The sequence below is a fragment of the Dryas octopetala genome, chromosome 3 (assembly GCF_963921425.1).
Source record: "Dryas octopetala chromosome 3, drDryOcto1.1, whole genome shotgun sequence".
NCBI lineage: Eukaryota > Viridiplantae > Streptophyta > Magnoliopsida > Rosales > Rosaceae > Dryas > Dryas octopetala.
Genome location: NC_141368.1, coordinates 1,075,260 through 1,088,895, shown reverse-complemented (window position 1 = coordinate 1,088,895; position 13,636 = coordinate 1,075,260). Strand labels below are relative to the sequence as shown.

The window sequence follows — 13,636 nt, the reverse complement described above, 5'->3', positions numbered from 1 at the left end:
TTTATATATGTTTTATAAATTATAAAAATGTATATAAATGTATTATAGAAAGGTATTTTAGGGTATAGAAAATTAGAAATGTATAAAATGGTATTATTTTAAATTAAATGTTATATACATTCGGTTCGGTTCGGTAAGCCGACGGTTCTAAGATCTGAGAACCGAAACCTAAACCGAACATACCGGTTCGGTTGACAAACCGATATCTCGGTACGGTTCTTCTCCAGTACGGTTATTCTCGGTATCGATTGGGCCGGTTTCGGGTTCGATCTCGGTTTTTCGGTCAAACCGACCCAGCCCTAACTAAAACATTATTATATATAATATTAAACTCATAGGGTTATATAAAATATATTTTAGGGTTTAAAATAAAAATGTATAAAATGTGTATAAAAATGTATAAAATGTGAACAAAAATGTATAAAATGTGCATAAAAATATATAATTATATTTTTAAAAAATTACTCGGTTTGGTTCCGTTTGGTTCGGGTTAAATGAGCATAAAACCGAAACCGGAACCGTCCATATACGGTTTGGTTCGGTTTTCTCTTACGGTGTTGACTTTTCGGTCAATTCGGTTTTTTTTCGGTTTTTTTACGGTGGGTTTGGTTCAGTTTTTCGGTGCGTCGGTTATTATGCCCACCCCTACTCGCCGGTGGGTTTTTCGATTCCGGCGACGACAAGGCATGAAACCACCTTCTTCCTCCTCCTCTCATCACGGCAAACACATGGGTGTATTCACCTTGTCCCATCGACTGCCGTCGGCGGCATTTCGAAGAAGATTAGTCGGCGGGCCCTTGTCGGCGATTTTGTAATTCCGGCGGCGTTGCGACTCCTCACCACCCCTGAAAGCTTCCTCTCCTCAAGCTAAACCATCTGATGCTATCACCCAGTCCAATCGACCTCCCGTTGCGACGAATCGAAGAGGCAAAACCCGCGGCAGTTCCCCTCCATTTTCCAGCGACTCCGGCCACTATTGGTCGCTAGTCCTGTACTGGTTTTGCTCCTCTGATTGTGCTCTTGCTATTTATGTGTTTGATTTCACAAAATTCTTGCAGAATCTAAAACCCCCTAAAATCAAAATATATATGCATGTGTAGGGATTTTGTGCATTGTCAATGAACATGGATGCAAATTTGACAAGTCTATCTAAATTTGATTTCACATTTATTCTTCCAATTATTTTTTTACACTTGTGAAGTATCTATGTAATCTGTAGGGCACCAGTGAAGAAAAGCAATATTAAATTGTCTTTCATCTCAACTACCAAAAATTGCATGCAATGTTCCGTCAAGAATGCTGCATTGAACCTAAGGTTATCTTTCATTTTATGTTCTGGGGGGTGGGTTCAATAATAAATTATGGTTGAAAGAAGCCTGGGTGTCTAATAAATTCTGGGCGTTTATCGAAGAGAGAGAGAGGGAGAGAGAGTCACGGTGAGGGAGGAGAGGGAAGGGAGAAAAGATAGTTGCGGTTGTTTGGGGAAAATTAGAAATAAATTATGATTTTGGGTTTTAATACCCTAATGATTATTATATCCCTAAAAATAGATTTAAGTGCATTTGCACGTGATCTATTTTAAACGGGTCAGATTGTACCACATTGACACAAATTATAAGTATATGTTATTCATTAATACAAATCAAAATTAATGTCCTAAAATAAAATAATTATAAAAATATATGTCATGTTTTTAAATTTTTTTTTTTTTAGAAATTGTTCTTCTTCCAATTTCATTAAATATTAAAATAATTAAATTAGTCAGAATTCCTCTCTCCTAACGTGACCTTTGCCACTCCACTTAGATGTGCCCACGTGCCAAATAAACTTAGATATTTTCCTATCCCTCTATATTAATTTTTACAAGTAGGCCATACTTTAATCGGCAAGAGCACAAGGTACGAGGTCCAACTCCGACACGTGTCGCCACTTTTTCCACTAGTACATCCTTATCATAGCCAAAAACATGGAAAAGCAAAAGACGCACCGCATAACATCACGACCCGCCACGTACTCACTTGTAGAGACCAAAGCCGGGCCCACCTGCACAAAATCTGCCACCCATCCGAATCATTAGAGGGCATGTCCTTTGCTCCACGTGTCTACGATTAAATCTGAGCCGCCCACGTCTCTCGTGAAAAATCTAAGTCAGTGGTCCATAAAATCACGTCTGGCGCGAATCTAAACGGACCTAAAAAATCAACGGCTGAGATTCGAAGCTTGTGTGAGTTTCCATACCAGAAGTCGTTTCTCTGCGTTTGTCGCTCAGCTTTTTCATGCACATGAGGCAGAGGCTGAAGCCCTCACTTTCAGTTTCCGTCGGTGAATGAAGGAACTTCAGCGAATGACGTTAGACTCCGGCGAGATGAGACATAGCTTCGTTATCGAAACGAAGAGCGCTCGCAGCAGAAAGCGACTAAGAGTCCGGCGACTGAAGTACACGTGTCAAACAAAGATCAACAAGGAACATGGCTCCGGAGATCGCCAAAGTGAGAGTACTAAAGTGGAGTTGGACAAAGAAGATAAAGATGTTGGCAAGTCGACGAAGATATTATCAGTATCGTTCTCACCGTCGGGAAATGTAAACGATGTCGTTTTGTCGAGTTCCGGAGACGAAACACGCAAAACAAGGGAGAGTTTGTACGGCGTCGTATCGGTGATGGGGAGGAGTCGGGAGATGGAGGATGCGGTGAGAGCCGAGGTAGGGTTTGCTGTGAAGGGAGGTGGGAAGTACGACTTTTTTGGGGTGTATGACGGGCACGGTGGGCCCGACGTGGCGAGGGCTTGCCGGGATAGGCTACATGAGGTGGTGGCGGAGGCGGTGGAGAGGGAGGTGGAGGGAGGAGGAGGAGGGAGATCAGGGAAAGAGGTTGATTGGGAGAGGGTGATGGAGGGGTGTTTTGGTAAAATGGATGAGGAGGTGAGTGGGATTGCGGCGGCGAGGACGCTTGGGTCTACGGCGGTGGTGGCGGTGGTGACGCAGGAGAAGGTGGTGGTGGCCAATTGTGGGGATAGTAGGGCAGTCTTGTCAAGAGGTGGTGTTGCCTTGCCCTTGTCTACTGATCATAAGGTAACCAAATATTTGTCTTTGCCAAGTCATTTTAAAGGCATTGGGGTTTCAATTTGTATGTACTTTAATTTCTTGGTTAGATTAGAGGGAATGTAACCTTTCCCTACTGATCTTGAGATGCTCTTATCATGATCAAGGCAGAGGGCTTCAGCTTGATACACATTATACATTTATAATTAAATCAGGTTTTAATTATAACTTAATTAAGCTAATTTTTTTCTTTTTGCTAATTGCTTAAGCTATTTAATTTGCCCAATATTGGTGTTCAATGTTGATGACAATTAATCTTAATTATGTGCATATGCATAGCCTGACAGAGTGGATGAGTTGAAGAGAATTGAAGGCGCGGGTGGAAGGGTCATAAATTGGAACGGAAGCCGTGTTCTTGGGGTGCTTGCCACTTCCAGATCCATAGGTACGTGTACGCACTGCTGCGCTACAAGGCAATTATAACCAAAGCAAAGAAATTATACATAATTCAGTACGTGTAAGGCTTTGGTTTCCCCCTAATTAATGGAGCAGTTGGGCATGTGCGCAATTAATTATTTATATGACCCAATTTTCAATTGTAGCTACTAGCTAGCATACATATCAACACTATAAATTGATCAACAGACTCACACACGAACATTAATTAGATATTTGCAAATTTGGAATTAATTTGGAATTAAATAAATGTTGGTACCAGTAATCCCTTCATGAATTGCAGGTGATCAATACCTGAGGCCATATGTGATATCAAAACCAGAGGTGACGGTGACGAATCGAAGTGACAAAGATGATGAGTTCTTGATCCTTGCTAGCGATGGCCTGTGGGATGTTATATCGAATGAGCTTGCATGTCAGGTTGTGAACAAGTGCCTTCATGGCCGATTGTCATTCAGGAGAATTTCCATACATCATCACCATCATCATAATGTCCTGAATTATGATGAACAAAGCCACACTAATACATCTGAGGCAGCAGCAGTTTTGGCCGAGCTAGCTATGGCTCGAGGAAGCAAAGATAACATTAGTGTCATTGTGGTCGACCTCACTAAACCTAAACCTATCTCTAGCTAGCCACCACATTTTTCAGTTACTATTAGATTTAGAGGCCATATGTATACACTTTACCGGCCCTTAATCTATGCGTTCAAAATTAATTGAATTGATGCTGTTAATTAATTGGTTTTGGAAAGGAGATCGGGCATATATGAAATATTTCTGTCTGGAGAATTTAATTACTTAAAGATTGATCAGTAGATTTGGGGTCAATTGGATTGGGATGTTAATTACAGGAATTGTAGAATTATCGATTACTCATTATATGGTCAGATTTCTATTTCATCTGTTTGTGCTAGCCTTTTTTTCTTGTTTTGATCTAATGCTAAATAAAATCTGAAAAAGTAGGAAGGCCGCACAGTACACTTGTAGCCCAGTTGTAGGGTACCCTAGGTCCAATCAATTGTCCAAGCGTGAGGCCCCATAGTCATGAGAAGTATGGCTAGCTGCAAGCCTGCAACCAACTTCCTATACATTGATGTTTGGCACAACACTACAATCTGTACTCCCCTAAGCTCGAAAAACACGTTTAAAAATTGCATGTGCTGAATGAGCAATATTTTTCTAGTGAGGATGGTACAATTGTCATTTATCATCCAAGGATGCATGGTCCAGTTGTCATCTCAATCATGCTTAGCTTACCATTATTTCCCTTAATGGTAATTAATTAACCTTGACCCATGGTTGGGACTGGGTGATCCGGCCTTCACCAGCTTTACTTGATTGCTAAATCATATGAATTTTTGTATATATATATATATATATATATCAAAATTTTGGGTATGCTGAGCTGTGATAGAAAATTAATTTAATTATATGCATCTTGCACGAATGACCAACCCATATGGCATGGTTTTCAATTCAGGCTGCTTCTCTACTTTTTCAAAAAGATATACACTTTAATTCGAGATTAGGAAATAATGATATGTTAATTCCTTTTTTATGTTGTGAACTTACGATAGCTAGCTTTTACATACTTGTTTAATACTTTATACTTTGATCTATTAGCTTTAAAAAAAAGTTATGTTTTCTTTACACCTTTAAAGTGACAAACCACCCTTATTACATACATGGCATCATCCACCATAAAGCAATACTATATCCACTATTCACACATTTAAATATTCTGCCAAGTGTATCTTATTTGAATAAGTATTATTTTTTCTTGCTTATCTATTTTGACATTTGTTTGTAACTTTTTTCAAGCTGTTAATCAGATATAATAGTTGAGTTGCGCAGTTAGAAGGACTGTAGAATTACTCACAATGCATTTAAATTTGACCCATATTTTTCCTCAAAAAAAAAAAAAAACTATTCTTGGGATGATGAATTTGGATTTTCCCAAATCCTTATCTAAGATTTGAGTTTTTCTTGTTGTCACTACAGAATAAAAGTTTCAATGAAATTTACCTAAAAAAGAACTTTCAAAGGACCTTAATACACGTGTATTTTTTGTAGCACGTGTGAATAACATTCTTTTATTTTTTTCTTTGAAAAATCGTGGGAACAACATTCTAGGCTATCATGGGTCAAAGACAAAGTGATTTCAAAAAGAAGAAATAAGAAAAAAAAAAAAAGAGTGGAGAAGTGATGATTATGCAAACGGAAAAGAATGGTACAAATGCGTGTGTCTGCAGCTTATTAATTAATGAATTTTATGGTTAAAGCAATAGTAATTAAAGTCATTGAGGTTGTTTTTTATGCTTTGGCGATAAAAAAAAAAAAAGTTATTGTGGTTGTAAACTTGTAATTTATCAAAGGCTTATGAGGACACGCGTCCTGGATTTGTGACCATCCGTTTTCTTTAACAATCTTATAATAGGATTTTCCATAATCTAGTTATCATTGGTCCATAGTTTTTTAACGTTTATGAGGTACTTTGCTATGAGTCATGACTCATGACTCATGACAGCTTATCATTCTTTTGCTATAAATATGATGCTTTTTTTATTCTTAAGACACATGTTGATCAAAGACCGACTCATCTTTTGCTTGGCCAATTAATGAAAAATCAACGTTAGTTTAATTAGCAACTCTGTTTGATTTATACAAGTGAAAATTATTTTGTTAATTTTCTTTAACCGAAAAAATGAATTTGTTTCTTACTTGCACCTTATCATTCAAGCTATGCTTTAATAAAGTTGATGGCATAACCCTTAATTGCTTGGACTAACAACCCAAAATGACAAGGGCAACTTTTAAAAAGAAAAACATTTCTAAATTGGAATTGATTTGTGAAATAGACCATTTAAGGGTGTTACGTACATGTATCCAATTGTACGTTGGGTCGCAAAAGTTATCAAGAATTTGCAAGCTAGACATAGTAAAAATTACAAAAAAAAAAAAACAAACCACCATCATCACCACCACCACTACTTTAGTGTCTTTCCATCTCAAAGGAATGGTGCATATGAAAGTAAAAAAGCATAGCATAGTGTTTCATTGCTTTGTTTCTTTTCTGCTATGACAAAAAAAAAAGCATGTTGCACGTTCAAACCGGCAAAAATATAGAAGCATGTCTTTGTTTTTTCATCTAAAGAAACAAATTAACATGTCGAAATGGGTGCAATGTGGTGGGTTATGTTTATGTAAAGTAAGCAGTGTACAAACTGTTAATGGGGAAGGGAAGTTATGTGTTTCACAATATTTCAAAGTTGAGAGGGCCAAAGCTTAAAGCTGTGCTGACCAATTGATGGAAAAATTGATTTTCTAAGAGTGGGGCCACGACCCACGAAAATGATGAAAATGAAAGTATTCACGAAAAACAGCTAAATGGGGTTCCCTTTGATTTGAGCCACGTACTAAAAGATTGTAGAAAAGATCTCCAACAGTGAAAGAAGCATGCATATGCATCACATTATTTTATTTGGTGTTCATTCACGTTCATGAATTAATAAAACCAGCGAAGCTGGGGTAGTCCTAGTCTTGTGTCACATTAATAATTTATTAATAAGTTAGATTGATGCAGACGTAAGAGGAAAGCTATCTAGAATGAGAAATTGCTATCTGTTACCAATGTTTGTGAGTTGGTGACAGGGTTAGATTCAACTTCCCCATCAGGCTATCAGTTATAGACCTTATGGTCCTCCTATCCTTTTATACGTACATCACCTGTTTCACGTTTCTTATAAGTTATATCGTTCATCGTTCATCAAACTGAGAGGCCATATATGGAAATTTTACCATCAAACCCACACCACCCATATGGCCATAGTCTAATCATAAAAGTATAAGGCTCTCCTTAGCGATAGGGTGAGAGTGAAAGCTAACTTTGGACATAATAAAAGTAGTTAAATTGTGCTGGAAGTGAGAGTGATGTTTATTATAACTACAGTGGTTAGTGGTTGGTGCTGAGAGTAAACACTAAAGAGTCGAATTTTTGTCTCAAATTAAAATATGCTATATTTTTAATGAGTGACTGATAAATCAAATTTTTTAAATTTCATGAATAATTATATTATTAAAAATATGTCTTTGAGATTTTAAAATGATACCAATATTCAATATATTTGACCATTATGTAAATTATTACCAAATTTGATGGTACTAATAAATATACACGAAAACATAAGCATAAACCACCCAAATACTCAATCAAATCGTGGGGTTATATTGAAGTTTGGTTGGGAATTTGGGATGGAAAGAAAGTGAATGAGCATTTTGTCAAATTCGAGAAAAAGAAAACCAAACTCTGTCCAATCAAGCAATCATGATTCATAATAGAAATAGATGATCGGAAAGCATATAGTGACCAACATTTTTAGACTCTTAATTACCTCATCAAGTATGGTTAGAACGGGTCAAACCTATGGGCTATGGTTTGTCTCATTAAATTGTAACATTATTCGGAGTAAGAATGAGTTCAAATTTAAATAGTCAAAATGTTATTACATTATTTAATAAACAAATTTCATCAATTAAGTGATATTGGAATATGGAAAGAGAATATTTTTTCAATCTCTTACTTGTCAATAGGAAGTGTAGTTTTATTGATTTCAATTGACAGCATCGATTAGATAGATTTTCATTAAGTGTGTGGTCTTTTTTTTTTTTTTTTCAAACGGTATTAAATGTGTGGTCAAAATTTTGTACTATTACATTAGAAATTATATTTTACCAAAGAAAACATTACAAAATTATGGAGAAGTAATGGTATATATAATTGGGTATGCTCGTCCAAACTGAAATAAGGCAGCAGAGAAGAGAAGGCAGAGAGGCAGAGAGACTATTAACAGAGACTAGAAGACTCTGAAGAAGGTGGAATTGTTATAGTATTTCTCTTTCCCGCTCACTTGAGGCCTCGCCAAATTTCTCAGTACACCCAACTTCTTTGTCATCAACGTCAGGTAAGAATGCAAGATCACTCTTTCTTTCTCTCTCTCTCTCTCTCTCTCTCTATATCTATCGCTTTCTGCTTCTCTCTCTCTCTCTATACATCGATATGCTATACGCAACACACCGTTCCCTATTTCTTTCTTTGAAATCTTTGTCACTCTGCAATGTTTTGAAGGAAATGTGGCTTTTCTCTCTTTCTCTTTTAATTTTTCATTTGTTAATTGAATTTTCCTAATTTGTCGAAACAGAGTAATGCTCTCAGTCTCTGCCTTTGCTTTCGGGTCCATTTTCTTTGTCACAGACTTAAACCCTAGCTTCTTGTTTGTTTACCGGAAAAGTTCTGTGCAGAGCACGAAAATCGAGTATGTGCCATTTTTTGATCGGGAAGTGTAACTGAAACGCTACTTACTGTTTAATTATTGAAACGGCCAAAACGTATGCTCTTTCTCCCTTTGGCCTTTTCTTTTCCGAACGGTTTCTCTGCAACCAACAGAATTTCGAGGAAAATAAAATTTTTTGTTGTTTCTTGCAATGAAAGTCCAATTTGAAATATATATCAATTTTTTTTAATTTTTAAATCCGTTTTGGTTGCTTTTGCACTTGTCGGTAGAGGCTTTAAGTTTGGATTCGACTGTTTCTTAATACTTTACTCTGCGGTGTTTGATTGCAAAATTTTAAATTAATTTTTTTTCTTTGCTTCCGAGGTAATGCTGGAAATGGTATAAATGAGAAATTTAATTCCTTTATGTTGTGAATATTATTTGGGGCCCAGTAAATGAATTTAATAAATCTCAGATGATACTTTCATCCTTGGAGTGGAGGTGTAATTTTTGTTTCCTTTCGTGATTGACGTGTAAAACACAAATTTAATTGGCAGATAAATGATTTTTTTATCAGGAACATTCCTTGTTATTTGGTTTAGTCTGATATGATTTTGTTTTTATTTGGTCCACATGCAATACAATTTAGGTATTGGAATGGAAAGTATCTTGCACTGATTATGATCTTGGCCTACCTATTCTCAGTTAAGATGGATCTGCAAATCAAGTTTACTTGAACAAAAAGTTTAAAACTTTCAATTTTTAATCAGGGGTGTGGTTATAAGTTAAACCCTTTTGCTTGGTGTCGTTTTTGTCAGTTCTTCTGGTATGCCCTTTGTTCCTTGTTATATAAACCAAACCTTTGGTCTCGGTGGCTGTATTGTTCTTATTGTACAAGATAGATGCTTTAACTTGGTGCAAAACGTGTGCATGTGTTTGTGTGAGAAATTGTAATTGATTCTCTAAGATGATTTTTATTGTGAATATTTTATTTTCCAAAATATATTACTTATGAATATCTACTGATTGTCAAAGACTGGAGACAGAGAAGAAAAAGATAATATATGGAGGGCGGCAAAGGAAGAGGTTTGGAATGCCAGAAGACTATGGATGGGAAGGCGAGTAATGGGAATGGTTCAGAGAAGGCCATCCCTTCTTGTTGCTTGAAGGCTAGGGCATCAGCCCCTGAGGTTGAGGCAAAATGTCACTCTACCGTTGTTTCTGGGTGGTTCTCAGAATCCCAGTCTCGCTCTGGTCATTATCTGTGATTTTTTGCCCTATGTAATTTGACTTAACTTTGCTGTCTCCTGTCAGCAAAGTAATACAGTCTTGTTGTCCATTGACCTCCTTTATTCTTTTCTTTTTTTGGTTTTTAAATTTTAATTGCAGATAAGGCTAGGAAAAAGGTTTATTTCAACAACCCAATGTGGCCTGGTAGGCAGAAGTTGCATGCATGTACATTATCATGTTTTCATTTTGTAGTTGTTTTTCATTTTTATTTTTCTTTCTTTTCATTTGTAAAGGTGAGGCTCATTCACTGAGAGTAGAAAATATTCTGTACAAGGGAAAGTCGGAGTTCCAAGAGATTTTTGTTTTTGAGGTTTGGCATTCTCAGCTGGGAGAGTTACTTTTTGTTGTTAATATCCCTTACATTCCTTCCTTTAGTCTTTATTTATGTTAACATCGATGTGAATTTCTTTTTACGCAGTCCTCAACATATGGTAAAGTGCTTGTACTCGATGGTATTATCCAGCTGAGTGAGAAAGATGAATGTGCATACCAGGAGATGATAGCTCATCTACCTCTTTGTTCGATTCCCTCTCCCAAAACAGTAATTTTACTTCATCCATCCATCATGTTTTTGATTTCCAAGTTGTGTGCTTGTATGCATCTCTGTGTGTGTATGTGTATGTGCATATATAGTCTTGATCACAAGGTCACTGGTCACCTTCAAAATGCATGGTCACAATAGTTGAATGTAACTGTTGGATTTTGATCCAATGGTTGGTGACCATTATATATATATACATACATCCATATTGTAGGTTTCTTGGAACACTTTTCTTTTGCATATTCTATCTGTTATTCAGTTGACAGAGTGCCAGTGGGTATTTGGTTCCTATATGTTCTGCAGGTTAAAATATGATTGTTCAATCAGTTCTAAGGATTTTATTCCCCACTGCATGCTTCTATATGATATTAGATATAACAGTAAAACTTTTTTTCTTGCCTAAAAAATGATGATAATAACAGTGAACAGAACTGTTTTGAATCTTTCTTTCTTAACTAATCAGTTACAGATGCCCCTTTGAATAATCTGTAGTAAGATGAAAATAGAATGGAACTTTGGCATTCTTGATAATCTGTAGTCTCTTTAAAATGATATTTATGACAAAGCTTGTGTTCCATGGACTGTCTTTCCTGCTCTTTTGCTTTTAAAGAGACTGTTGCTTTCTATATGTTTTGGATAAGATATGATTTTAATTATGGTATATCTCATGGTGGGAAACCTTAAGATGGTTTCCCTTGCAATGGTGAGTTGAACCTGAATACATGTGCTCATGGTCATGTTGCTAGCAGTACCATGAATTGCAAAGACTATCTTGGAAGTCTGGGAGTATTTTAAACAAAGGGATTGGCTTCCTTGTTATTGACAATCCAGGCATCACATATATTGCTTTGCTCATACCATGGTACTATTCTGCCTTATGTTTGATTGAATTGGCTGCTATGATTCTGTAGCTCGTTGTTTGCACTGTGAACTGAATTTATATCTGCTACTGTGAACTGAGTTTACGTGCTATGCCTGCACAATGATACTATTCTGCCACATTTAGGGTGGATTAGGCTGCAATGAAACTGTAGATGATCATTTGGACTATGAACGAGTTTCCTAAATACTCAGATAAGATGACCTTGAATGTGAAGTTATCATACTAAAATATTCAAAATCTACATAGTTATGATAGTTTGAGTCTTGGAAACAGTCAGGTGCCAGCTTTTCAGTAAATTAGAATAGATGTAGAGTTGGACAGCTTTTATGCCCTCATGAATTTGTGTTATTATTATTGTTGTTGTTACAGTTCTGAATATATTAAAATCCTTGATGCAGGTTCTGGTTGTTGGTGGTGGTGATGGCGGAGTTCTTAGGGAGGTCTCTCGCCATCCCTCTGTTGAGCATATTGATATATGTGAGATAGATAAGCTGGTTATAGATGTAAGTGGTGATGTAATGTATCCCTTCATGTATTTAACCTTTAAGAAATTTTGAGGTAACTAGCTCCTTTTTGTTGTTTGTTTATTCTAGGTGTCTAAGAAATTTTTTCCAGAATTAGCTGTTGGATTTGAGGACCCTCGTGTCCACCTTCATATTGGTGATGGTAATGTTTAATACTAATATTTGTTTCCATCTCTTTAATGAAATCCGCCAAACTGGTTTTGTATATGGCTGTCTGTCTCAATATCTCATTAAAAAAAAAATTGTGACAGCTGTTGAATTTCTAAGGCATGCAGCTGAAGGGAAGTATGATGCTGTTATTGTTGATTCATCAGATCCTGTAGGTATGTTATTTGATTCTTACAAGAATTTTTCTGAACGCTTACTCACTGGTTGACTTTGAACTTTTGTGCAATTTGTTTGTTATGCTCTGGTGTGCATATATATGTTGGAAGACATGTTTCTGCTAATAGACCCTCTCTCTCTCGTATGAACTCCTGTGATCATGAGGTTTAGAATATAAAGTATAAATGTATGGTTTCCTTCTGATGTAGGTCCTGCTCAAGAGCTTGTAGAGAAGCCATTTTTTGAGACAATAGCTAGAGCATTAAGGCCTGGAGGAGTTCTCTGTAACATGGCAGAGAGTATGTGGCTCCATACACATCTTATTCAAGATATGATTTCAATTTGCCACGAAACATTCGAGACTGTCAATTATGCATGGGCGAGTGTTCCTACATATCCAAGGTAACAATGTACTTTCTGTTTATTGTCCTAATTTATTCTGCCTCCATGAATGTTTTTGGTATTGGGAATTTTTTTTATCATCAATCAGTTGGGCCGTAATAATAAGATTCAACTAAACACCTTTCCGAGACCAGGTAGATACCACGAACTCATTCTTACTCATGAGATTATTTGTCATGCAGTGGTGTGATAGGGTTTCTGTTATGCTCAACAGAGGGGCCTCCTGTTGATTTCAGAAATCCAGTCAATTCTATTGAGAAGTTAGAAGGAGTCCTCAATCATAAAAGAGAACTTAGATTCTATAACTCGGAGGTAGGAGTTCCTTCTTTTTTCCAAGTCAAGTTACATAGAAATCTGCTATATTGCATCTTTTGCTTTTGCTTAGATATGCAAGATTCCTAGCCATATTTAGCTAACCTGAATATCTCATTTTATTTTAGCTTTTAGAAAACTATGAAAAATATATCCTTCGATGAATTTTCCTCATTTTGTTCAAGGATATGTCTCTTCCGTTTTTTTCTTGGAATTAAAATTTACTTATTTAGCAAAATGACAGTGTAGTTTGTTCGACAGATGCACTCTGCTGCCTTTGCCTTGCCTTCTTTCTTGAGGAGGGAGGTGAGCTCACTCTGTGATTCTTCAACCCCGGCAAGATGAGCCTCTCTGTCAAAGTAGTGAGTACCACATGGAAGAATAGAAACTAGGTAATTACTTACAAATTAATTTAAGTGTACATGGGGGTTCATGAGCTCCTCCTATTGAGGCAGTGGTGGGATTTTAATTTTATCCTGTAAACTACTTTCGTCTTCCAACAATTATTTGTGGAAATCACTATATGATAGGCATTGTGACATTATGTTATGGGTGGTGGATAATATGGTTAATTTGCTGTGGTGATCAAAT

The 13,636-nt window shown here is 36.5% G+C and overlaps 2 protein-coding genes across 2 annotated transcripts; both read left to right on the top strand.

Annotated features, from left to right (window-relative positions):
- The first annotated feature begins 2,117 nt into the window (after positions 1–2,117).
- On the top strand, positions 2,118–4,344 carry LOC147289235 (protein phosphatase 2C 51-like). The gene is made up of 3 exons (XM_086236598.1): positions 2,118–3,070; positions 3,380–3,485; positions 3,780–4,344. The coding sequence occupies exons 1-3, from the start codon at positions 2,327–2,329 to the stop codon at positions 4,130–4,132; spliced, it is 1,203 nt and encodes a 400-aa protein (XP_086092724.1). The 5' UTR covers positions 2,118–2,326; the 3' UTR covers positions 4,133–4,344.
- A 3,957-nt stretch (positions 4,345–8,301) lies between these two features.
- Positions 8,302–13,594, top strand: LOC147289234 (spermine synthase-like). Its single transcript, XM_086234688.1, has 11 exons — positions 8,302–8,460; positions 9,805–10,023; positions 10,159–10,203; positions 10,293–10,369; positions 10,478–10,600; positions 11,882–11,986; positions 12,077–12,149; positions 12,259–12,330; positions 12,541–12,733; positions 12,916–13,045; positions 13,307–13,594. The coding sequence occupies exons 2-11, from the start codon at positions 9,834–9,836 to the stop codon at positions 13,388–13,390; spliced, it is 1,092 nt and encodes a 363-aa protein (XP_086090814.1). The 5' UTR covers positions 8,302–8,460; positions 9,805–9,833; the 3' UTR covers positions 13,391–13,594.
- The last annotated feature ends 42 nt before the right edge of the window (positions 13,595–13,636 follow it).

Coding starts and splice junctions, on each gene's coding strand:
- LOC147289235 (XM_086236598.1), top strand. CDS start 2,327: ATGAAGGAACTTCAGCGAATGACGTTAGACTCCGGCGAGATGAGACAT. Junction 3,071..3,379: donor CCTTGTCTACTGATCATAAG/GTAACCAAATAT, acceptor GCATATGCATAG/CCTGACAGAGTGGATGAGTT. Junction 3,486..3,779: donor TGCCACTTCCAGATCCATAG/GTACGTGTACGC, acceptor CATGAATTGCAG/GTGATCAATACCTGAGGCCA.
- LOC147289234 (XM_086234688.1), top strand. CDS start 9,834: ATGGAGGGCGGCAAAGGAAGAGGTTTGGAATGCCAGAAGACTATGGAT. Junction 10,204..10,292: donor CAACAACCCAATGTGGCCTG/GTAGGCAGAAGT, acceptor TCATTTGTAAAG/GTGAGGCTCATTCACTGAGA. Junction 13,046..13,306: donor TTAGATTCTATAACTCGGAG/GTAGGAGTTCCT, acceptor TTTGTTCGACAG/ATGCACTCTGCTGCCTTTGC.